Here is a 27,067-nt window from a genome sequence, read left to right as displayed (position 1 = left end):
GTTGACATATTATAAGAATGCCCCTTTCACACTTATGCAACGCGATTTTACAGCGATTTTGTGATGCGACTTTGCCGCAATTTTGAAAGCAATGGCTATGGCTATATACCTCAAAACGCATTAAAATCGGCCCAAAGTAGTGCAGGAACTACTTTGAAGTTGGTGCAACTTCAAAACGCACAGATATGAATGGGGCTCATTGAAATTAATGGAAAATTGACTTGGCATGCAATTTTTGTGGTCTAAAATCGCAGGACAAGTCGCACTAGTGTGGAAGGGGCCTAATCTGTAATTTGATGCCTTTTGGAGATTTTTCCATCTTTCCTTGGCTTCTTTATGCACATTAATACAAATTTTTACCTGGGGTGCCCAAACTTTCGATCCCCACTGTAGCTCATTTTATTTATGGACCTAACACTAAAGCCAGCCTTCCCGTCAGTCTTGTACAGTTTCCCCTTTTGTATTGAAATTGCTTACTGCAATTCACTGCACACTTCAGAACTGAGCGCTCTTGAGAGGAGTAATGAGGCAGAGGTGCTGTGATTATTTTTAGATGTACAGCACCCTGCCAGCCCATTCCACCAGCCATTATCTATGTTCATTGCATAGAAAAGCACAGAGACCTAATGTCATTTATCACTGGGTCTAACATAAGGTATGTAATGCAAGCAAAAATAATTTATTTAAAAATGTCATAAGAATGGTAATGAATTCGAGGTAAAGGAAAAAAAAACAGGAATAGAAAAAATATGAAGCAGAATAAACTTTAAACTATACACTTCCAAAGAAAATTGGAGTGTCTATTAAAGATCTGACCAAACTATTGAACCAGAGCCCTTGACCAGGCTGAATTTACTGTTTTTATATGTACATTTTTGGAATCGGAAATAATAGAAATATTTTTTCACAGTTTTTCTGGGTGCAACAGTTAGTAAAGACAGGTAAGATCTGCCAGTGTTTTGTAAATGTTCTTTGTTGCTTTTTTGTTGTAAAATTTTGTGTGCAAATTGTGTAATTTTTGCTTTTGGTTACAGATGACAACTCTGCATTGCAGAGTATTTATGCCACCCTGTTCAAGGAGAACCACATTACAGGAAAGCGACTGCTCCTTCTGGAGGAAAGTGACCTCAAAGATATGGGTATTGTCTCCAAAGGACATATTATTCATCTAAAGGTATGCCACAAAAAAGATGTGTGCTATAATAATGTATGAACACTAGCAAAATGAACATTTATACTGTATGTATATGAGGTCTCAGACTGTAAGAGAGAATTATTACTACGAAACTTACTGTCCAAATAATGGTTCAACTAGTAATCCTGTGCTTCTGAAATAATTATTTTGGATAAAAAAAATATGTATTTATGTATTTTAGAGAATTTAGACTATAGACTTTAATGTAGACGGGATTGTGACGATAATGAGGTCTGATGACCCTGTACTGAGTAGGCAGTGCGAGACAGCATACATTTGGAAACACTGTGCGGCAAGGTGGGATTTACATGACCCATGTTTTGGGCGGTATGGCTGGGATATCCATTTAATAGGATGTTCCTATTGCCCTTTTACGGACCTCATGGCTTCATGGATGCAGTAGTGAGAGGCAACAGAGTCTTTGGTGGATGATATATTTATATCTATAACCAGGGGACCCAAGTCACTACTAACCAACAGCTACTTCCTTGAGATATCCATTTTTTCATATAATACAAATAGCCCTATTTTTGACAAGGGGCCCATGTTACTCATAAGATGTAATAATACACATCCCACTATTTTTGATCCACTTATATGGGCTCCCGACGCCTGCAAAAGAAGTGTTCCTTCATCCCGCCTGTCTTATTCTAAGTGCCTCATCTACTTGGTCTTTGTAATGCCCTGATGAAGCATTAATTGCGAAACGCGTTGGCCTATCCAGGGACCATTAGTCTGCATACACATTGGGATCCGTTGGTGTGGTATTTTGTTATCGATTTCAAGTAATCATACACACACGGACCTATGTACTAATTTTAGGTTTTGTATGTTTCGTTGTCACATGATATCATATCTGTTTTTTATCCTTTTGTAATAAAACGAATATGTTTTATACATAGTGGTGTTGCGTCTGTATACCTACAACCATTCAAATGCCGATATAGTCCTGCTTTCTGGGACCTCTCTTGGTCCTTTATTTTTGTTTTGTTCTATAGCTCTATGGGGATGATGGCATGGTTATCACGGTACTCTTTTTTGGTCTTATGTAATATTCTAATTTTCTGAAATACTGAATTTTGTGTTTTCACTAGCTGTAAGCCATAATCATCAGAATTAAAAGAAAGTAATGCTTGAATAAATATCACTCTATATAAAATATATGAGTTTCGCTTTCTGAATTGAATTACTGAAATAGATTAACTTTTTGAGGATATTCTAATTTTATGAGATGCATCTGTAAATCCTGTTAAACTTCATTAGCAGAAGATCTTAAAAATACTTGTCTGGTATGCAATGCAATTCTACAACACACAATCTGTGAGTCTGTTTTTTGAACTACACAAGTTAAGTTTCATACAATTTTCAAACTTTGGCTATAATGGAGAAATCAGAGAATAACAATCAGTTGATACCTGACATTCCTATGCCATATTGTACAGCAGGAGCATTGGCACATTATACTGTATCTCCTAAGAAGAATACGCATAAAATCCATATAATATCTGATGTCTATCAAATTATGATTTCATTCTATTCAATAATACTATGGTTGTTGGATGGTAAAATTTCATCATCTGCAAACATTGATATGATTAGCAAAATTGATATTAAAGGGGTTGTCCGCTGAAATATCATAAGGACTTCTGCAATACACCCCTCAGCTCCTTTGGTTGGGTGGTGTTGGCTCAGTGACACACTCTAGAACAGTGGTTGTCAACCTTATAGAGAACAGGGTCTGGTAAGTTCTTCCAAAACCTTCTGTGCCCTAGCAGGAAAAAAAAAAATAAAAATAACTATACGCTCACAAAATAAAAGTATGGGAGTAAAACATATTTATTGAAATCCTCGAATGCCTAGGAGGAGGTTGAGTATCACTGTGGAGGGATGACGTTTCTGGAGGGGTTTAGAGGGCTGCAGCAGACTTGGTGACTCTGTAGAAGAAAAGGTTTCTGGATAAAGCTGTGGGGTCTCTGGAGGGGCTGGGGCCTCTCCTGGAGGCTGGGGATTTGCAGGGGCAATGTTGGAGACTGAAGGGCACTGCAGGGGCTGGGGGGCACTGTGGGACACTATTGGGGGCACTATGGGGGCTATAGCCATTGCATCAAACTAGAAGGCATTGCCGGGAGCTGGTGGACCCTGTAAACACTGCTGCCCTCTATTATAATTAAGGGGGGGCCCCAGTGTTGTAATAAGAGATGATAAGCTGTGGGTAGAGAATTATGAATATATTGTTTTTCTATTTATTTTTTCTATTGATTGAACTACATGGACTTGTGTGTTTTTTCCACCTAACTATGTACCTATGATAAGAATCTTGTTGGCGTTTGCCAGCTCTATCTAACTCATTACTTTTTTGCTTTGCAGACTGCAATTGAAAAATTAACCCACGATTATCTGAATCTTTTTCATTTCCCACCACTAACTAAAGTAAGTATTATATAAAAACAGTTTTCAGGGCTGTGCAAGGTGATATTTGGCTCAGAAGCAAAGGGCCCAGCAGTGCTGTTTAGAGTAGTAATGTTTTAAAGGGAAATGAAGTTTGCACAGGAAATAGTGGGCCTCAAAAGAGAACTTTGGCCATTGTTGATCCTCCTCTGGAAATGCTAGTTGCCTGGCTGTGTCTATCTTCAGTACTCCTATTTCCCTGACTCAGAACAAATATGCAGATCACAAAGGTCAGAAGCCAGAGGCTCAAAGTATTGAAGCCAGATGATCGATATTACAGCCAGGCGACTTGCCTTTTAAGAAGAGGAACATGACAATGGCAGCCTTCATGTTTCTCTTTGCAAGGTTCCTTTGGGGTACCTTCCAACCCTTGCATTGCGATAGCATTCATTATAACATGCCTTACTTTAGCGCACCGCAATGCATGTACCGCAATGCCATTCATTTGTAATAGAAGCCCTACATATTATTACAATACACCTGTATTGCAGTGTACCACAATGACATGATGTCATGCAATGCATTGGAAAGATAGTGAAAATCTGATAATTGATCAATTGTGGTGTGCTGGTGGCCCATTTGAATATAACGCAACACTTAAGGCTCGACATAATCTATATGCATTAGCACACTGCCATGGGTCAATACATTTGAATGGAACCTACAATTGACTTTTCCTGGCTATGTTGTGTTGCAGGATTTGTATTCTTCAAAGGAGCAATTTAGCTCATCAAAGACAAATTACCATTAATGATCATCTTTTGTTTTATGCATGTTATCTGTATGTATGAGGTACTTGCTCCCAATTTACTTTTATTTGTATTATCTAATTATTTATAAAATAAAATAAAAAATAAAAACCTTAAACCTCCCCTAAAACCTAAAACCATTTTGTTCTTGCTAATGATCACAAAGCCTAAGGACACTGTAAATTTATCAAACTGAGACATCCTTCCAAGGACATAACCTTATCTCTGAATGCTGTTCATGTTTGCAAAGATTTCAATCGTAGCTCCTGTGTGTGTCCATTCCTTCCTTCCTTTGTTAAAGGAGTTGTAAAGTCAGAAGATTTTTTATCTTAATACATTATATGCATCATTAAGATAAGCCTTCTGTGTGTAGCAGCCTCCCCAGCACCTCATAATACTTACCTGAGCCCCATCTCTGTCCAGCGATGTCCATGAGTCCCTCGGACTGATTGGCTCCCGCGGCTTTCAATCAAAGTCAGTTAGCCAATCAGGAGACAGAGGGAGCTGGGCCGAATGGAGTTTCCTTGTCTGAATGGACACACGAAGCTGCCGTTCAGCTCGGGTGCCCTCATAGCAAGCTGCTTGCTGTGGGGGGCACTCGATAGGAGGGAGGGGCCAAAAGCAGCAATGTGGGACCCAAGAATAGGAGGATCCACACTGCTCTGTGCAAAACCAACTACACAGAGGAGGTAAGTATAACATGTTTGTTACTTTAAAAAAAAAAAAAAAGTGACTTTACAATCACTTTAAAGCAAGAAAAAAAAAAAGCTCTGTTCCCATATTCTGCTCTGTATATTTGGGGCCCAATTACTTTTTTTTTACAAGGCCAGGAAAGTTTGGGCATCTTTTTTCCGCTAATAAATTAAATCATAATTTAAAAACTGCATTTTGTATTTACTTGGGTTATCTTTGTGTAATATAAAAATGTTTTGAATGTTTAAAATGTTTTATGATCCGAATCATTTAAATGAGAAGGACAACCAAAGCTCATTTGGCTGTACTTCTCCTGTGGATCACAGGAGTGCAGTTCGTTCGGCACCCCTGTGACCCGTTTTTAGCAGACAGCGGGCTGAAGCCCTCTGTTGGCTGATGTCACAGAGGCGGTCCAGGCACAGGCAAGATCGCGAGTATAAAGTCAGGATCTGCCCACATGCCTGGGCCGGCACTCGGCTCCGCCTCGCAAACTCCCGCCCCTCCACAGCCCAGTGCTTCAGAGAGCGCAGGGGGGGGGGGGTGGGGGCAGAGCGGAGAGCGGTGGCTGATAGTCACCAGCTCTTTGCTCACAGAGCTCTGGGAACCGAGTGATCAGTGGTGTTTGATCGCTCGGTTCTTAGTCTTAAAGCCGGCGAGGGACAGATGCAGCATTGGACCAATGCTGCATCCACATAGGTGAGTATGATTTAAAAAAAAAAAAAAAGCCCAACTTATCTTTTAAGTGTGGCAAATATGCAAAAAATCAGGAAAGGGGCAAATACTTTTTCACAGAACTGTACATACATTATGTGTACACCCCTGTGCGAAGGGCTGTCTTTGCCTGTACTGAATGCACAGGTGTTCATGCATCTGCATGCAGGCAGTCCCATTCCAGTCTATTGGAACACAGTGGCTACACTGGCACAGACACCGGTCACAATTTGACAGCAATGTCGGTGTGGGTGTGTGTCCCCAAATGCAGACAGTAGGTATTAAAGGATACAAGTCCGCAACTCCATCTAATTGGGACCAGTGTCTATGTCCATGCAGCTTCGGCGTCCCTATAGACATAAATGGGACTGTCTGCATGCGGATGCACAGAACACCTGTGTGTTCGTAGCAGGCAAAGATGGCCCTTCATATGGATGTACACATAGGTATCCTTGTGCTAATGAGGCCTCACGATAAGGACTGGTTCACACTGGTGCAATGCCAGACATTGCATGTGAATCGCAGCGCATTGCTGTGCAGATCACATGTGATGTCTGTGCGATGCGATTTCAGCCATACAAACTGTATGGCTGAACTTGCATCGCATTTAGACCAAACTCGTGCAGGACCCTTTTTTTTTTTTTTTTGTCCACACCAGAATTGGATCTCATGTGTGTTTACACCCACGCGATCCGATTCCTGTCCGAATTCACAGTTCGCTTTTGTGATCTGCGAACCGATCTGGGGGTGTCATTAACGTATTGACACCCGCAGCGGCTCGCAGAGGGCAGTGTGAACCGCTGTCGATTCAGGTGCCACGCGGGAACCTGCACTGGATTTGCAGAGTTTCCCACATCGCACCAGTGTGAACTGGCCCTAACAGAGAAATGTCACCCCTCCTGGCTGTGTTGTCTAAGGGAGTTGTATTAACCACAAAAATGGCTGGGGTGAATTAAAAATTCTTTGGCAGAGAAGACATTTAATATATCTATATTTCATCTGTGTATTTAACTGTTTCTCTGAAATTCAGCTTTAATCCCGAGCTGCCTCCCTATAAGAGCTTCCTAATGCCAGGGGGCAAAGGCAGGCTGCCCTGATCCTGTGACCACTGCGTTCAGCTGTCACAGCCGTCACACCATTTGATGCTTGATCATAAACAATGACTGAGGACTGTCTGGGACAGCTCAGTCACTGTGCTGATAGCATATGTGTGGCCCACCCGTCCTGTCACTGCATATATGCTTATGACCAATAGGAAAGCCAGAACGATTTTTGCCCATCTGCTGCCTAACTGAGGAGATTCACCCTCTTGATTTTTCCTGGTAACCATTGTCACCAGATATCAAATTGAGGAAAAATCCAAAATTTTGAACAGTCACCCAAATAGGAAGAGAGTAAATCTTCAAATTGGGAAATCAGTTTCTGTGACAACTGTCTAGATGAGGATTTCACTAATTATTTTCCTCTCACTTCCTGGTGTCTCTACTAAACAGAACACAAGAGGCAACAAAAAAAAACTGATCAGGTATTTTACTAGAGGGATTCCAGAGACTTAAGGTTTTTTTTTACCTTTATGAATTCTGTACATGAAGGTAAAAAACCTTTTATATGCAGCCCCCCCCCCCCCCCAACACGCCCTAATACCTACCTGTGCCCGATCTTGATCCAGCAATGTGCATGAGAGCAGTAGCGATCGGCTCGGGCGTGTTTGGCTGAGTCCTCTCATAGCGAGCCACTGGCTAGAGGAAAAGGGAGAGAGGTGAGAGAGCAACTGCTCTCTAGAGATGGGCTCGGGCGTGCTCGGGATCCCAACCCACCTGCCAGATCCCGCCAAGGAAGCAGTCAATGCACACCGCTTGTCACAGGCAATGAGACATTTCCCAGGTTGCAGCTGCACAGACTGGGAATTGCTCTGCCTGTGATTAGCAGTGTGCAGTGATGGCTTCCTGGCGGGATCGGGCTGAGGTGGGTTGGGACTAGGATCCCGAACAAGCCTGAGCCCATCTCTAGAGAGCAGCTCTCTCCCTCTTCAGAAGCCGGAGCCAGTGGCTCGCTATGAGGGGACACAGGCAAACATGCCCAAGCCCATCGCTACTGCTCTCATGCACATTGCTGGATCGAGATCTGGCTCAGGTAGGGTTTCGTGGGGAATGGGGGGAGGCAGGAGCGCTGACGAGGAACCCAAAAAGAGGAGGATTGGGGCTGCACTGTGCAAAACCCTTGTGCAAAGCAGGTCGTTAGTACATGTTTGTTCGTTTTTTTGCTTTTTTTTTATTTTTGCCTTTAGTACTTTTTAAGATTATGCAAAGCTGCCAAATGTTACAAAGGCATTAGGATTCAGGTAGCTTGCCCTTTAATTCGCTGTTTTTGAAAAAGCAGAAATTGTCTCACATTCTACAGATAGCTAAAAACCCAAAAAAGTATAATTTTAAAAAAATGTGAAAATTGTTACTGCGGTTCCCCTTTAGAAATTGTATTTGCAATGCAGTTCAGTTTGTGTTATAATACAGTGCATCTTCTGGGGAGTATTTTTGGATAAACTCACTTGAAGAATGCACCTGTTTTTTTTCCCAGAATCTGGTCTTTGAAATACATTAAGGGTAGAGCATTGTTCCCATTATTTAATTGTGTGGGAGGCAACTATCCTCAGCAGTGATGTCAACTGCGAGACTGAAAATAGTTGTTAAAGAAACATTTCAGCTGTTGGCTGTGATAAACTCCTGAATGTTGTCTGTAAAGCTAAAAAAAGATCCACAATAGAAGTGACACAAATTACTCCATCTGTGCTGCAGGATCTCGCTATAGAGAATGAAGAGGAAGAAAAGATTGTGAACTTAGAACTTGTGTTTGGATACCATTTGAAATCCGCTAACAGCCCGGAGGTAAATGTCTATAATGATAAATCTCTGTACACTGTCTAATGGCTTCATGTGTCACATTTCTATTACTGTGGGATTTGGACAACACCTAATGGGATAAGTGGCGTGTTTACAGACACTTTCTAAACCCTAAAGGCCCATTCACACCTTTCCAGTGCGATAATACACGTTCCGTGCATTAGCCTGTTGCGGTGTCATTGCTTTTGAATAGTACAACAATGCGTAACGTCAATGCAGCTCCAACACACATGCACCACAATGCATGCTAACCCATTACTGTACATTGTGTTGTGTTGCCAATAATTGTCAATGTCTGTTTTTTAACGATTTGGTGCATTGCCTACTCATTTATTTGAATATTCGACCCTAACATAACAAACGTGCGCATGCGACAAAAATGTGCATTAACATAACGCACTGGGACACTGTCCTGATTGGGCCCTCTTACTGAACCAATGGTATTAAACTGAACAGCAAATATTATTATATTGCAGCTTACCAATTAGATGTGATAGTTGCATTATTTTTCTTTTATAAAGTGTAACTCCACTTTTGTTGAGAAAAAAAATATTCCCCTCTGGGTGATCTCTGTACATTGCAAGGATTTTAACCACTTTACAACCGGAGGATTTTGCTGTCTTCCGTCCAGGCCACTTTTTGCGATTCGGCGCTGTGCGACTTCAACTGACAATTGCGCGGTCGTGCGACGCCGTACCCAAACGAAATTTACGTCCTTTTTCTCCCACAAACAGAGCTTTCTTTTGGTGGTATTTGATCACCTGTGCGATTTTTACTTTTTGCGCTATAAACAAAAAAAGAGCGTTTATTTTGAAAAAATAACAATATTTTTCACATTTTTTTATATGAAATTCCCCCCAAAAAAGATGTAAAAACCAATTTTTTTAAAAGTTTTTGGCCAATTTGTTTTATGCTACATATGTTTGGTAAAAAAAATCGCAATAAGCGTATTTTGATTGGTTTGCGCAAAAGTTATTGCGTTTACTAACAAAGGGAAAGATTTCTGTCATTTTTGGTGTTTTTTTTTTAACGCGTAATGGCGGCGATCTGCGATTTTTTTTGCGGGACTGCGACATTGCGGCGGACAGACCGGACCCCTGACTGACATTTTTGACACTTTTGGGGGTACCAGTGACATTACTGCAGTAATCAGTGCTATATATATGCACTGTTACTGTAAAAATGACACTGGCAGGGAAGGGGTTAATTTTATTGGAGAGGGAGGGGTTAATGTATGCCTGGTGCTTACTGACGTGTAGGGGGGGAGGTGACTATGTGATTCATGGACAGATCGGATGTCCAGCTATGCTGAACAGTCCGATCTGTCACTCCCTGTCACTATGGAGATCCGCCCGCTGTGTTTACACACAGCGGGCGGATCTCCAGACTCGATCCCCGACGATCGGGTAAGAGCAGCGGCGATCGCCGCTGCTCCTCCCCTGGCCCGACTCCCGCTGTGAATGAAAACAGCGGGAGCGAGCCTCCGGCGGCGCGCAAGCGCCGCCCAGAAGGGGAGGAGTCCAGTCACGTTAATACTACGTGACTGGACGGGAACGAGCCACTCTGCCGCAGTACTATTACCGTGAGCGGTAGTAGAGTGGTTAACAAACTTTGTTGCAGATTCCTACCTTTTTTATTCTGAAGAATTCTCTGTATGTTTTTCTGTATCCAAAGGCAACAAATAAAAACGTTGGTGCAAAGCACCTATCTCATGCGCTCCGAGAGGTGTAATCCTCTATCCACCTCACCTCAGCCACAAACCTGCAGTTGTTGAGAACTACCGACACGGTAACACTGGATAACTTTGGCCTTGCAGCCCCTTACAAGACCAGGGTAGTCTGGGACCACTGAAAATGACAAATAAACACATTTTTAATTCATTACATTATTACCATTACTTCCTCTTGGGGGCGATACCCTATCAAAATGGATAGACATCTGTGGGCGGGTACCTCATGCACACGCCCTGGAGAGGGAGGGTCCTGATCCTATTGCAGGGGTGTCTAACTCAATTTCATTGCGGGCCGCATCAACATTATGGTTGCCCTCAAAGGGCTGGTTATATCTGTAAGATTAGATGTCCAGAGCACATGAGACGCCAAGAGCCCCCCACCATCATAAGTCATAAGTCAAGTGTCACCAACCCTTCCTTACATCACAATGCATCCCCGTACCTTGTGCTACTGCCAGGAAGATGATGTGGGTGGATCAGGGAAGAATAAAGTGCCAGATCTGGAGGAGGAACAGAGGAGGGCTGGAGTCAGCTTACAGAGTCTTCTGAATGCTGAGTCCAGGGGAGGCAGAGACAAGGTGGTGGTGTGGCTGCACAGAGAGGTTCAGGATCTGTAGGAGGAGTTCTGCCCTCCTCTCTGCTGCAGACTGCTGAGAAGGGGGGGGGCAAAGATGAGCCTTTCTGCAGCAACACAGAGAAGCACAGGATTTGGCAAAGGAGTTCTGTCCTCTCTGCTGCCGACTACTGAGACAAGGGGGGTGCCGCAGCTGCAAGAGAGGTGCGGGGGCCACATGAAATGGCCTGGAGTGCCACATTTGGCTCACGGGCCTTGTGTTTGACACCTGTGTCTTATTGTATCTGGTTCATTAAAGCGGAGTTCCACCTTGGATTTTTTTTTTTTAATACCCCCGGGACAGTCAGGGCTAGTGCATTCCACAATGGCTAGCCTCTGATCTGTCCCGGGTTGCACTTACCTGTTAGGACAAATACTTACCTTGCAAACGTCTTGTCCAGCGCTGCCATCTCAGATGTGGGCAGCTTGAAGCCAGCACGTCCTCTTCGGCGTCTTCTTCCGCCTTCTTTGGTCCCACGATGCTCTGCGCCGGCCCCGACGTCACTTCCGGGTCGCGCACGTCATCCCTCCACAGCTTCTGGGCATGCCCAGAAGCTGTTTAGAAGGGGATGACGCGCGCGACCCGGGAACTGACGGGGCCGGTGCAGGCGCAATGATTCCTGGGAGCTATGACGTCCAGCTCCCAGGAATCATTGCAGAGCCAGGAAGTGACGACGGGCCGCGGCCGAGGAAGGAGGAAGAAGGAAGTAAGGTAAGTATATTTTCTTCGCTACGAGGTAAGTAAAAAAAAAAAAAATATGCGATTATCCATTTCTTTTTCAGGTGACCCGGAGCGAGAAGATGGAGGTAAGTATAAAAATAGGGTGGAACTCCACTTTAAGTCAGTATCCAGTATTTAAAGCACAGGCTTAGACATGCCATTTAGTCTCTGAAGAAGAGACTAAGCCTCGAAACGCGTAAGCCTTTACAGCTTCCAGGGACGGTTTATCCTTAGATCTCGATGCTGAGGACTGCGTACCTTGTTTGATATGCTTTTACCAAGAACTCGTTTGTGAGTATTTTTATACCTTTCATTTTAAATAAATCTTTTAAAGGATAATGCACTAGGCCAGTGCGCCCTTGTGTTTGTTTGGCATTTTCATGTTTTTCTGTATCCATGTGGGAAAGTTAGTCTAATGGAAGTGGTTTCATAATTATCAATCAGCTGCTGCACCTGTAGGGCACTAATAAAGAAAGCTGCCCACTGCATCCCTTTAGACATTTTTGTTGCAGGGGATGCCTGAAATCTGACTTGTATCTTAGTGCAGACTTCTGGGAAAATTGGTGAGCCAATCACACAAGCAGGAAATGGTGTTTCTGGGGGGCATTCTGTACACATTCTGTAACTATATATTGCATTGGATTTTCAGAAAATCCCAGAGCTGCAGAATGAAAAGGAAATTACAATATGACTTGTGTCGCAATTGTATACGCCATATTATTTTTTCTTTGTTTTGTTATTTTTTTTCCACGAAAACAGAGTTTCCCTTTAAGCTTTTTTCCTTTATTTTCCTCTGGTGATCTGGCCCGTAATTCTGTTGTTTTTCAAAAGAACAAGCTTTCCTGCAAATGTATCCGTTACAGAGATGAGACAAGCAAATTATCACCGAGTGCCGGTTCACACTATAGCGATGTCAGACATTGCATGTGATTCGCCCCGCACTGGTCTACAAATCACATGCGATGTCTGTGCGATGCGAATACAGATTGTATGGCTGAATTTGCATTGCATTCGGACCAAAGTCGTGCAGGACCCTTTTTTGTTCCGCACCAGAATTGTATCGCATGGGTGTTCACACCTATGTGATCCGATTTCTGTCTCAATTGACAGTTCACACTGCGATATGCGAACTAATCTAGGGGGGTGTCATTAACTTTGTATTGACATCCCAGCTGTTTGCATATGGCAGTGTGAACTGCCTGCGAGTCGGGTGCGACTCAGGAACCTGCAGTGGATCCGCAGGGTTCCCGCATCGCACCAGTGTGAACCGGCACTGACAAAGGTACTCCTAATGATCAATTTTTATTTAAAACCTGTTTGCTGTAACCTCCTATAAAGTATTAGCTGGAGTTCAGCTTCAATTTATTTTGTGTATCCAAATCTGCTAGTACATCTAAGGCTGGCTATACATTGTTCAATTTTCTTGTACAATTTTCCTTTACCAAAACCATATAATATGAGGTCAAAACTAAACAACTTTCAATTGTATCCAATTAGGCAGGCCCTTGTACACCATAGTTTAAGGTAAATTTAAAGGAAAATTGTACAAGAAATTTGAACATGTATGGCCAGCCTAACACTCCCCTCCCCCCAGATTAACAATGCTCCTGTCCAAAGGTGCCCTCTGTGCCCCTTCATCCAGAGTGGGAGCATTCTGATACAGGAGATGTGATATTGGCCAGATCACCAGGTGAAAACGGGGGGGGGGGTGGGGGGTGCCTACTAAAAGAAAACAATTGCAGCCACCACATCCAATGATTGGTAAGTTGCAGTATATTACAGTTTTGGTTTTGGGCTTTTGCCCTCGTTCGCACTGAGTGCGGGTTTGAAATAGTGCGGGTTCAGCTAAATTAGCAAGATTTCAAACCCGCATTTCAGTGCGAGTTTGGGGGTGATTTGACAGACATCTCTGCGGGTTCCTGCACAGATTTCCATTGAAGTTGGCCCCTGAAATTGCCAAAAGTAGTGCGGAAACTACTTTTGGGAAACTTTTGAAAAAGTCAAATTGGCCCGATGTGAACAGGGCGTTATACTGCTTTATACTGGCTACAGAGGAGGAGCCAAGAGCATTGGTGAGGGACCTGAAAAGCGGAGGATCGGGGCTGCTGTGTGCTAAACCATTGCACAGAGCAGGTAAGTATAACATTTTTTTTTTTTTTTAAATGAGCCTTTAAGATCCCTTTAAATGCCTCCTTGGTTAATCACCTGGCTTAACAGAAGTACCATTCCCCATACCCCTGGGTTCATATTTATTGCGCAGTAGCCGCATCACACTCAATACCTCTTAACAGGAGATGCACTGCTCCAGGTCTACAATTATTCTGCTGGGCCTGGCCACTTCTACAGACATACAAATAGCCTCTGAAGTGGCAAGTTTGCAGCCTTTGGACTTTTATAAGGCACCCGCAAAAATAATAAGAAAACAATTTAAAATATCTACATAGAGGACAAATAGATTCTCTTTGAACAGTGGACTTTATTGCTTAAATAATCTAGAAGAATTATCTGTATTTTCCAGATATTCTCTCTTTCCTTCTCCAGGGCAGATTTACCATTTTCTTAAAATTGTGGTTGACAGCCTTTTGTGCTAAACCAATGGCTTAAATTCAGAATCACTGATTTGCAACAATTATCCAGATTGGGAAAGTCAGAGAAAAGTAAAAATCTGTATCTACAAAGCTGTTGCGGGTCACTGACCCAAGCCATTGACGCCAGAAGACCAGCAATACCACCGGTCTAGAAGCCATTTTAAGAAGGGCATCTAATAGCATGTTCCTCACATAAATGGTCAGTTATTTAAAAAGAAAATTAAAAATACAAGCTGATTCAGTCAACTTATAAATCTATAGCTCTTTTCTCCCAGGGGTCTCAAAGCGCCTTACAGTATCTTCTGTTGGGGCAGTAAGACCGCTATCTTGGACGTGCTCAGTAGAATCTCATACTTGGGCAATTGTAAATGGGAGCCAGTTAGCCTACCAGCATTCCACATGTACATCACATCTTTGGAGTGTGGGAGAAACCTGGAGGAAACCCACGTAAGCACTGGGAGAACATACAAGCTCAGTCCAACAAAGAAAACATGCTCTTCTGCAAATTTCCTGGGAGACTGGAAGCCAGAGCTCTGGCCCAGATGCCTTTAAAATGTAGCAAAAATCCTTTAATACAATAAAGCCTGCTACTTGCTGAGCCAGACCCAAAACAGGTATGCAGTCTGTGAAATCAAAATGTTAGATTAGAATGCTTGTTTCAGGTAAGTGAATAAAATACTGATATCGGGTAGGCGAGGCGTCCTGGCAGCCAGGATACAAGCATTTTTAGAAAAAGATCAGCAGCCAGTGGCAAATCGCTATGTTTTTCTTGGCAGGTTTTCTTTTAGCTTCTCACACAGCAGGTGATCCCATCTTTTGTTCCCAGGATAATTTATAGACATCTAGAATGTATTGCATGACTAGAGATGTCCCTGTTACTCCCATTGGGGATGCAGCATGGCGAGAATGTTACCCTTGTATCATTAGAGAACAGAATTTCTCTGTCGCTCATTGACAGACGTAGTCTCCTTGATTAATATCAACTCGGGTTATACTGCCCTCTACAGGAGTAGGACTAGACAGGAAAGAAAACGTTCTGGCCACACCTTAGGGGCAGTCCCAGAGGGTATATCCTCTCTCTCTCTGCTACAGCAAGTCAGTTTTTTTCTGTCTAGTTAGGAGTAAGGACCTAAGTTCCTTGCTGGGATCTTTTGGTTCTGGCAAGATTTTTTAGAAATACTTTTTTAGGCAGCTTTTCTTCTCCAGTGTTCCTGTGAGATCTTCAAGCAAGTACGCTGAAACTGGGCGACGGGCTGGATGTTGAGATCCAGTGGTCACCCCAGTTCAGCCTACGAGCGCGTGCAGGCCATAGCTCCGCGCTGGGTCGGCCGTGACATAGTCCCACTGGACGGGGACTGACCCTGCGAGTTAAACGTCTCGCCTGGACGCCAATGACCAGTTGCAAACTGAGTCACGGCGTCCGTATTGGTCGACAGCCCCCCCACCCCGGTGGAGAGGGGTTCTGTCAGGAGTTGGCGCCCGCCTGGTTCCGGTATGGTAAGTAAGATGTTCCCCCTCTCCCCCTGTCGGGTTTGTTGGTGGACGCGGGCCCCTCTCTGGGATGGATGGACGTGATCCTAGCAAGTGTCATTGATCCCCCTCTTAAGAGCTTGGTTTGGGAGCTGACTATCTATAGTCACTATATGACACTATAAGGGAGATGACTGAAGTCAGTGGCAGACTGCTAAAAGGCATTACTATTAAGGTATAGAGGTATCTTACCTGACATAATGTGTATACAGGGCTATGCCTGGATTACCGCATCTGCAGGTCGCCATCCTTCTATAAAGCCGGTCACCTCCGCAGGCCGCACAGCCTCCCGTAGGCCGCACAGGCCGAGGACTACCTCCCGCAGGCCGCACAGGCCGAGCGCACATTCCCGCAGGCCGCACAGGCCAAGGACTACCTCCCGCAGGCCGCACAGGCTGAGCGCACACTCCCGCAGGCCGCACAGGCCGAGCGCACACCTCCCGCAGGCCGCTGCTACCTTACAAGCCGCCGCTATCCTCCACAGGCCGCCACCATTTTCCCGCAGATCGCACGGGGCTGCCATTTTGGCGTAGCCTCGTGTCTCTAGCATGGGGGCGGCCATGTTTGAGGTGACCAAACACCTCGAGGAGCCATGGGGAGGCGCCGGAAGGCGTGTAAAGTGGCGGAGCCGCCTCCTTTACCCGGGAAAGCAAGCCAAAGACTTCCTGCCTGTAACAGACAGTGCTGGAAGCAGGTTGTATAGAAACTTCTGAGCATCAGGTGGTGAGCCTTGGGGTCTCTCTCTCTCTCTCTCTCTCTGTAGGGGTCCTAAAGCAGGTAACACTGAGGGGCGCTGCTGCGCTGGGGGACAAAAGAAAAAAAAAAAAAAGTTTTATTTTTTGATTGCAATTAATTTTTTCTGGCAAGTGTCTTGTATAATCATGGACCCTGCCACACATGTATCCCCACCTGATCCCCTCGAGGTGGCCGCAGGACCCTCCAGTGCCTCACAGAGTATTGATGCATTTTCAGCAGTTTTGGAGTCTTTGGTATCCCGGGTGGAGATGGCCTGTCAGGGACGGGGGTCAAGAAAGCGACCCCCGCCTACCCCTATTTCATCTGATACTTCAGATTCTGAGACGGTCATTGCAGCTGCAGGTCCCTCTGCAGGGGCTGTTATCTCGGGTAATGTTCCCTCAGATAGTGAGGAGGACGGTACTACCTCCGCCATAGCAAAAGAAGAAGCATTGGTGGACGCACTAGTTGTGTCTGTCCGGGAAACCTTAAGACTTGAGGTTACACCGGCAGAGGTAACCGAGATGGAAATTCCCTTTGGTACTAGTAAGCCTACCAAGACGGCGAAGGTTTTTCCCTTACCCAAATGTTTTGGTAATAAGATTAAAGAGGAATGGGATCATCCAAAACGAATCCTCACTATTTCCAAACGCATTGCTAGACGCTATCCGTTTGAGGAATCCCTCATTAAAAAATGGACGGTACCACCAGTGGTGGATCCACCGATTTCCAGACTAAATAAAACCACTGTTATCCCGTTGGAGGACGCTCCGTCCTTTAAGGATCCGGTGGATCCAAAAGTGGAAGCGGAATCCCGCACTGTTTTTTCCCTGATAGGGTCAACCTTTAGACCAGTGGTTGCCATTGGTTTAGTTTCACAAACATTGACAGAATGGGCAAAATTGTTACGCCATGACCTGGATGCCACTCCCTTGTTAGCGCATGCATCGATGTCAGCAGTAGTCCTCAGACGTGTGCTGTGGTTAAAGTGTTGGTCGGCGGATCAAGGTTCCAAGAAAGCTTTGGCGAATCTCCCTTTTCAGGGGGATCGCCTATTTGGGGCCACCCTAGATGAGATCATAAAGGATGTCACTGGGGGCAAAAGCACTTTTTTGCCGCAGACTGCTAAAGCTAAAGGACCTCGTAACAGGCGAGGACCTTTCTTTTCCGCTCATAAAAAGTTTGTTCGTTCCGCTGGGGCGAGCGTGAAGGGCAAAGCCCCTTCAGGAGGTTTCAAAAGGCGCTGGTCGGGTAAACAAAAGGCCGACTCAGCCAAACCTGAAGATAAGGCTAATACAGCCTGAAGGTGCGCCCCCACCCAGCTCAGGGGTGGGGGGACGTCTTCACCGGTGTTCAGATCCAGGGCTTTCCTGAATCCCGGACTAAAGGGTTCAGGAGATCATACGATCAGGATACAAGATCGAGTGTCGATCACTTCTACCCGAAGTTTCTTCCCTTCCAACATTTATATGCTATAGGGAGCGGTAGTTCCCGTTCCTTGAGCAGAACGTTTTCTTTACCTTTTCCAAAGATCATTCCCAGTTCCCTCCAGGAATCGGATCCGGTTGAGCGAGCGGACCAAGGAGTCTCTGGTCCGGTGACTTCGGTCTCTAATGCTCAGCCAGGAGAAGTCATCACTTCTGATAGGAATCAAGTTTCTGATAAATGTGTGGGAACCGAGAGCGATCAGATTTTGTCTGATTGCCTGGACCAAGCAGCTCTAGGGCAGCCCGGTTCGGATCCAGTCAGACAATGTCATGGTGAGGACTTAGGTCGATCACCAAAGATTTCACCATCTGTGTCTTCATTAGGGCATCCCGGAGGTAGATCTGTTGGCATATCGGCTCAACAGGAAGGCGCGGAGGTTGGTAACTCGCGTCCGCGATCCTCTAGCGGATGCAGCAGACGCGCTGAACGCCCCGTAGGGGCAGTATCAGCTATTCTATGTCTTCCCCCCTCTCAAGTTGCTGCTGAGATTTCTCCGCAGGATAGAGGTGGAGGAAACTCCAGTTATCCTGGAAATTCCGGGCTGGCCTCGTCAAGCCGGTTACGCCGACTTGGGCAGGCTAGTCGCGGACGCTCCGTGGAGACTTCCTCTCAGGGAGGATCTGCAGTCTCAAGGACCGATCTTCCATCGTGCTTTACAGTCGCTGGTTTTAACGGCCTGGCCATTGAGACCCAGGTACTGAAGGACAGAGGATTGTCAGCTTCAGTTATTCCTACTCTAATTAAAGCAAGGAAAGCGACTTCCAGCAAAGTCTATTATCGCACATGGAAGACTTATATTGCGTGGTGTGAATCTTTGGGATTTCCCCCACGTACCTATTTGGTGACCCGAATTTTGGCTTTTCTGCAAAAGGGGGTTGAGCAGAAACTATCCTTGAGCACCATCAAGGGTCAGGTTTCAGCGTTAGCAATCTTCTTTCAGAAGCCGCTGGCTACTCATTCCTTGGTGTGGAATTTCATCCAGGGGGTGCGGCACTTGGCTCCGCCAGTGCTTGCGCCCTTACCGCCCTGGGATCTTAATTTGGTTTTGTCGGTTCTGCAGAAACCTCCCTTTGAAAATATCAGGGAGATTCCCTTGCTTACTTTATCCCAGAAGGTGGCCTTCTTGGTGGCTATCACTTCTGCACGCAGGGTGTCAGAACTGGCTGCCTTATCATGCCATTCCCCATATCTAGTGGTTCATAGTGATAAGGTAGTTCTTCATCCGAAGCCATCCTTTTTTTCCTAAGGTGGTTTCAGATTTTCATCTGAATGAAGATATTGTGCTACCTTCCTTGTGTCCTAAGCCCAATCATCCTCGGGAATGTGCGTTGCATTCCTTGGATGTAGTTCGGGCAATCAGGGTATACCTGAAGACTACGGAATTGTTCCGTAAAACGGATTCACTTTTTGTGATCACGGATGGCCCCAGAAAGGGGTTGCCTGCATCTGCCGCGACTATCTTCAAATGGATTAGACAGACGGTGGTACAGGCTTATTCTATTAAGGGTCGGAATCCTCCGTTCCCTGTTAAGGCGCACTCCACTCGAGCGCTCAGTACTTCCTGGGCCTACCGCCATCAGGCGTCAGTGGTCCAGGTTTGCAAGGCGGCTACCTGGTCGTCGGTGCATACCTTTACAAAATTTTATAAAGTTGATGTGATGGCATCGTCAGATGCCTCTTTTGGCCGCAAGGTTTTGCAGGCCGCAATTTGATGAGACCGGTTAGTCTACCTCGAGGGTTTTTTTCCGTTGGAATTTCAGTTGAGTCTCACCTTTTGATTTGATGAGCCTTTAAGACTTCTAGTTGGCACCGGTTGGGCCTTCTAGATTGGATTTTGATTTTTTATCCCACCCCTCATTTGTGGCACTGCTTTGGGACGTCCCGAGTTGATATTAATCAAGGAGGACTACGTCTGTCAATGAGCGACAGAGAAAAATGGATTTTTGTAAGATCTTACCGTAAAATCCTTTTCTCTTAAGCTCATTGACAGACGTAGTACCCGCCCCTCTGTTTTTGAGTTGGGTTGGGTTAAATTCTCTAAACACTGCTTTGTGACATAACTGATTTGCTGTAGCAGGAAGTGAGAGGATATACCCTCTGGGACTGCCCCTAAGGTGTGGCCAGAACGTTTTCTTTCCTGTCTAGTCCTACTCCTGTAGAGGGCAGTATAACCCGAGTTGATATTAATCAAGGAGGACTACGTCTGTCAATGAGCTTAAGAGAAAAGGATTTTAAGGTAAGATCTTACAAAAATCCATTTTTTTCCAACTTGATGGACCTGTGGTGAAAACTTTTCCTGTGACCAGTTTAATCATTCTTCGCTCATACATGATGAGTCTGCTGCACAGCGTTGCTGAACTAAAATATATTCAAGATTATAGGCAGTGATAAAAGCATTGATGTGCAAAAACGGTAATCCAGCAAAGCCGAAATTCAGTGCCATTTATTCTGTCATTGAAAAATTCTGTGGCCACACCAAAAACGAAATGTATTCAACGTGTAAAAAAAAATGTCCTATCATTGTTATTATATGTGAAGGAATTGGTCCCACACCACAAGGATTCGATGAAGAAAAAGTTCTTTATTCACATATGTGGTACAAGGTACAGCAGGGTAGGAATATAGTAGATGCGTTTCACACGTAGCACGTAGCATTCATGTGAAACGCGTCTACTATATCCTACCCTGCTGTACCTTGTACCACATATGTGAATAAAGAACTTTTTCTTCATCTAATCCTTTGTTGGTGTGCGACCATATCCTTCACATATGTTCTTTGCGGTGGCGAGCCGAGGTTCAGAACCTATTTTGGATTGTGGACACTGACCGGCCTGAGCGGTGTTGCTCTTCTCTATACTATCGTTGTTATTGTTAAGATGAACTAGGAATCTTAGACAATTAGAAAGAGAAATGGCAGTTTGGTAGTTCAGAGGTCTTCCAGCAGTAGGAACGCAAGTTTTATGAGTGTGTTAAGGGGAACCTGGAAGGATGGAAATTTGAGAGCTGTCTAACTCGCTTTAAGGTGCCTGTTACTGGCTGCCATCTCAGCATCCAGTTGGTCACTCACCTGAAAACAGAATGAAGTTGAGTTCAGACCTCGCTGCTTCCATAACTTCTTCTGGGTCACTGACTTACCTGGTAGTAAAGGCAGAATCGAGAGGACGGCTCTAGAACTTGCATCTTTGAAAATAAGTCAGCAATAGAAGCTCACATGTTTCTGCCCTGACAGGTTCCTTTTAAATCCAATTTTGTACATATTTTTCTGTGTGTATTGCTAGCTTTCTCCAGAACATCACCAGATCCTGTCTTTCTGGTTGGATAAGGGACAGTCCATTGTGTGTAGGCCCTACCAAATAATGGAAGATATCACTGCCCATGCTTTCCTATGGGAAGAGTCACGATATTTAGTGGTCGATTGCTGTTTCCTGTTACCTCCGTAGAGACGCAAACATGCATGTCCACCCAGAGCAAAAGATAGTTAATCAGCTAGATTTAGTATGATCCATCTGATTAATTATTACTCCTTTTTTTACAAACATGCAGCACATAAGATCATTTATCTCCCAGGTTTTGTATGATCCATCTGCTGAATTATTAGGTCTAGATGGCTACTCAGCAACACGGATACCGATCTTCTCCTGCAGCTTTGCTCCCCTCAGGCTCTACCAGCATTGTGCTGCCCTGTCCTTGCTCTGTAGCCTTTTGGCCAGAAAGGGAGGTAGGCATGGTAGGAGCAGGGGAGTAATCTCTTCAGTTATCCTGTTACTGCCGATTTGATGCCTTGACGGGTTCACTAGTGTGACGTGGCATTTTAACGTGGTATTAAATCTTTGTTTTTATTCTTTTTAAATAACGTGATATACTTACCTGCTCTGTGCAGTGGTTTTACACAGAGCAGCCCTGATCTTTTCGGGTCCCCCGCCGGTGCTCCTTGCTCCTCAGCCTCGAGCAGTGCCCCCAGAGAAAGCCTCTTGCCCTGGGGGCAACGCTATGTGCTCGCTTCTGAGCCACTGCTCTATTTGTCCAAAAAAACACATAGAGCTGTGGCTCCCCCCGCTCTCCTCATTGGCTCACTGGCTGTAATTGACAGCCAATGGGCTCCTGCTGCTGTCTCAGCCATGGAGAGGGGAGAGTGCCGGGGCGGCCGAGGCTATTGTGAACATTGCTGGATCGAAGGGAGCTCAAGTAAGGAATGGGGGGGCTGGGCGGTGCTGCAAACAGAAGGTTTTTTTTACCTTCATGCATATAATGCATGAAGGTAAAAAAAACCTTCAGCCTTTAGAACCACTTTAAGTTAATGGTAGCTTTAGATGCTAGTTTAGAACCAGTAACATATTGTTGTACAGTTTGTCTGTAAGCCTGCTCTAGTCCACTTCTTTACTCCCCCAGCATGAAGGGATCAATGGCAGCAAGTTCTCCTGAAAACATCCTTTTAATTCAATGTATTCGATTTAGGACAAAGACTGAGTATATGTCAAGCTGTGTCTGTTTTATCTTTTATAATTGAACATGAGCAGAAAAAAAAAAATGAAAAAGGAAATTAAAGCTCAGAGACTAAAAAAGACTTCAAGAATATACTTGGAAGATATATTTCAGAGCTCTAATTAAAAATACCTGGTTGAAAAGAAACATTATTCTACCCTTCTTAATTTAGATCCATGTCATCTACTCATGAAAACATGTCAGGACCCTTATAAACATGTCAGCCAAGATGTTTTCAGAACTATTTGCTCTCCTGAAACATATATTGTGCCATTAAAAGTATGCTTCATGTGTCTTAATTCCATTTAATCTTAAAGAATACCCAAAGGCCTTGTTTCAGACGCCGGCAACACACATAGAAAAAAAAAATTGCAATCTTGTAGTAACCTTGTCTGCACAGTGTCTAGTTAGTACCAATCCCGCCTGACCTCAGACACGCGCTATTGTTAAGGGTATAATACATTTACATATTTTGCAATAAAACATCAGTCATTTGCATTACAGTGTCAAGATTTATTTGATTCTTCCACCTAAAAAAAAAAAATGACTCATTTTCCTTTCTTGTAGTTAAAAAAAAAAAAAAACAACTACTCTAAGCTTGTTTGAGAATAATCAAAAATTGGCCATTTAGCTTGAAGTCATTTTCTTTTCAAAAGGCAAATGTTATTTAATCTTTCAGCTGTTCATTGTGCCATCATAAATACTTTCTTTTCAGCACAGTTGTGGGGACTGAAATGAGCCCACTAATTGCCTCCCATTTCGACTGACATGTGGTGGTTTAGTGGAAAGAAAACGCAGCGGGGAGAAGGAAATAGGAGCCTGAGAAAATGGGAGCTAATTATTTTCACTGCCTCATGTCAGGCTCTGTGTCAGCCTTGTTTTTACAAACTGGAAGGTTTAGCACTAAATAAAACAAACTGGCGTCATGTTTTCATATACTGGCAGTGTCATGGAACCAGCTGCACATCTCAAAGACAATGTGATGCCGGCGTTCGTATGGACACCATCTGACAGACACTGTGAGCCACTGCTAATGAGGATATCACAGTGGTGCCAAGTGAAAGGTGCTGAATAATTTATGATTTTTTACATCAGTGCCGCAGTAGTCCTTTACATCATTATGAGACATTGTTTTCCTGAAGAGATTAAAACATCCTTTAGACCCAGACCCTGGAACCTACATGTGCTAAGAGAGGACTATTAATGGAATTTTTGGGAGAGACGTCTTTGCATGGTGGGTTTAATTTTTTTATTTTTTTTTGCTCTCCATAAGACTGTCTCATGAGACGATGCTGCGGAGGGTCGTGACATGCCAGCTATGAAAGAAGAGGAGCAAATTATCCTCACTTGTATTATGGAGCTTTTTAAATCCGAAAAGGATAAAGTGAAACGGGGTTTAACATAATGATAAATAACCCAGGTGCCGTAACTGTTATGACTCTGAAAACAGCGGGTCTCAGCAGCTGAGCTTGATAATAGCAAAGAATTTACAACAGCCAGCGGAAGCTTACATCATTAACATGAAACTCCTTTTAATAATAGCAGGAGGAAATTTAGGATTTTTTTTTTTTTTTTTAAGATTTATGTTTTCATCTTAAAAAATGTCTGTTACTTCACAGAGTCCTTTCTGCTGGGTTACAAAAGCTGAATTGGTTATCTAATATGTGTGGAAAGAAAGGTTGCCGCAGCTGTTGGCCTTAATGTTTGGGACAGTACTGGAAATAGATAGGGTTGTTTAGCACTGCCTATGGATCTCCAGAGAAAATTGTACCTGGTGGGCCGTGGCGGCTGTGTTAAAAAGGTTCAGCAATGTGTTGTGAGTCATGTTAACCAATCAGATTATGCTTTCAATTAAAATGACTTGTTATGTGCTGCTGCATGTGGCTTGTGGCCCTTTCAGTTGTTAAAAGAACCTGATGGTTTTGTTGTACTCTGTGTAAGCCAGTGGGCATAATTCAGATACTGCCCAGCTTGGCGATACATTAGGAAAGCAATGTTATACAGTATTACAACAAACAAAAATTCCCAGCTCGCTTACCAGCCAGCCTGCAAGAACTTAATTGGCCTGTCTAACAGTTCACGTTAAAAACAAGGGTTTGCGTTTGCACACATTAGCAAATATATGCGTAAGCTGCAGCAGCCACGTCATGGCACCCTAGTGTACTGCAGTCCTAATTATAATTTTGAGAATCTTTCATATTATATATATATATATGTGCTCCAACTCAGGAGACTCAGAATTATAAAGTTAGGACTGTAGTACACTGAGGGGGGGGGGGGGGGAGCATGACGTGGCCACTGCAGCTTACGCATGTATTTGCAAATGTGTGCAAACGAAAACCCTTGTTTTTAACGTGAACTGTTAGACAGGGCCAATTAGGTTTGTTGCAGGCTGGCTGGTAAGTGAGCTGGGAATTTTTGTTTGTGGTTTTTTGACATGCGTCGCCCTTCCATGTTCTCCTTGCTGCAAAGGCCAAATATAGGTTGGGGTGGTTGCCATTTGTGCTGTAAAGTATTAGGCTATGTTCACTTTTAGGTATTGTAGTACAATGTGTTAAAGGAAATATATAGTCACAGTATACTTTATTCATTTTATAGCATCAGCATTATAAATAACTATAAAACTGATCTAATCTCCCTTCATATTTTATGTTCTACCGGTCTTACATAGTTACATAGTTAGTGAGGTTGAAAAAAGACATCAGTCCATCCAGTTCAACCTATGATGTGTGTGTGTGTTTGCTGTTAACCGTACATTGTATACCCCTGTATGTTGTGGTCTTTAAGGTGCCCATCTAATAGTTTTTTGAAACTATCAATGCTCCCTGCTGATACGACTGCTTGCGGAAGAGAATTCCACATCCTTACTGCTCTTACAGTGAAGAACCCCCTGCATATTTTAAGGTTAAACCGCCTTTCCTCTAGTTTTAGTGAGTGGCCACGTGTCTTATTGTATTCCCTTTCTCTGAATAGGTTTTTCCATATGCTAGGGTTGCCAGTACAGTATTTGTACATTGATATCATATTCCCCCTCAATCGTCTCTTCTCAGGAAGAGAGAATAGGTTCAGTGCTTGTAGTCTTTCCTCATAGCCGATGCCCTCCATTCCCCTAATTATTTTTGTTGCCCTTCTCTGGACTTTCTCCAGTTCCAGCATATCCTTCCTGAGGACCGGTGCCCAGAACTGGACAGCATACTCCAGATGTGGCCGGACCAGAGTCTTGTAGAGTGGGAGAATAATCTCTTTATTTCTGGAATGAATCCCCTTTTTTATACATCCCAGTATTCTGTTGGCTTTGCTTGCAGCGGCTTGGCATTGCATGCCACTGCCAAGCCTGTTGTCTACCAGTACCCCCAAGCCTTTTTTTCGATCCTAGACTCACCCATAGGTTCCCCCCCCTAGTGAGTAGCTTGCTTTCTGGTTTCTGGCACCCAAGTGCATTACTTTACATTTTTCAACATTAAACCTCATCTGCCATGTAGTTGCCCACCCCATTATTTTGTTGAGGTCTGCTTGTAAGGTTTCCACATCCTGCCCAGAAGATATTGGCATGCTTAGTTTAGTATCATCCGCAAATACCGAGATTTTACTCGATATCCCCTCCTCTAGATCATTTATGAATAAATTAAACAGGATTGGCCCCAGGACAGAACCCTGGGGGACCCCGCTTTCCACACCCGCCCAATCTGAGTACTCCCCATTAATCACCACCCTTTGCAACCTCCCCTGGAGCCAATTCTCTATCCAGGTACTCACCTTATGGTCCATACCTACCTTCCTTAGTTTGAACAGTAAGCGTTTGTGGGGAACGGTGTCAAAGGCCTTTGCAGAGTCCAGATACACCACATCCACAGGCATAAAAGGTTAATAGATTGTTCTGGCAAGAACGATTTTTCATGAATCCATGCTGATTACTACTAACAATACCGTTTTCATTACTAAAGTCTTATATGTGGTCCCTTAACATCCCCTCAAAAATCTTGCAGACTACTGATGTTAGGCTGACCGGCCTATAGTTACCCTGGATATATCTCAGCCCCTTTTTAAATATTGGTACCATGTTGGCTTTTTTCCAATCAGCTCGCACCATACCCGTCTGTAAACTATCCTGGCACTATAACCGTCTGCTGGCCATCTCTTTCCATGATTTCCTGGAATCCCTGCATGCTTTGCCGATTCTCCTCTGCTGTTTACTTTTATTTTCTAAGAGCTACATATCCCATGGTACCTTGCTGCCTGCAAACCGTGATTTCTGTATTGACTCCACCCCCTAAAACTCCTCCTCCTCCGCACCTCTGTGGTTCAGAAGGCAGGCTCTGTGAAATGCGTGACACAGCAGTGCCTACTCACAGAGCATAGTGAATACAGGTCACAGAATTCAGGGGAGTGAAGTTTTCGAAATTTCAAGATTGGTGTAGGTTAGAAATAACTGAAATGCAATGTGGAAATGAATATATGATTTTAAAATGTGACCATAGATACACA

At 44.1% G+C, this 27,067-nt stretch overlaps 1 protein-coding gene across 1 annotated transcript in view; it reads left to right on the top strand.

Annotated features, from left to right (window-relative positions):
• The window catches only part of MAP3K20 (mitogen-activated protein kinase kinase kinase 20), a gene marked incomplete at its 5' end in the record, with an annotated part of 211,727 nt that overhangs the window by 150,996 nt on the left and 33,664 nt on the right, over window positions 1–27,067 (top strand). Inside the window, 4 exons of the mRNA XM_082260669.1 lie at window positions 911–941; window positions 1,035–1,174; window positions 3,563–3,625; window positions 8,589–8,678. Of these exons, the coding sequence (XP_082116795.1) occupies window positions 911–941; window positions 1,035–1,174; window positions 3,563–3,625; window positions 8,589–8,678 (324 nt within the window). The remainder of the gene's footprint in view (window positions 1–910; window positions 942–1,034; window positions 1,175–3,562; window positions 3,626–8,588; window positions 8,679–27,067) is intronic.

Source organism: Pelophylax lessonae, assembly GCF_965119305.1.
Source record: "Pelophylax lessonae genome assembly, chromosome: 6".
Taxonomy (NCBI): Eukaryota; Metazoa; Chordata; class Amphibia; order Anura; family Ranidae; genus Pelophylax; species Pelophylax lessonae.
The sequence above is the reverse complement of the archived record's forward strand: the minus strand, read 5'-3'. Positions and strand labels throughout refer to the sequence as shown.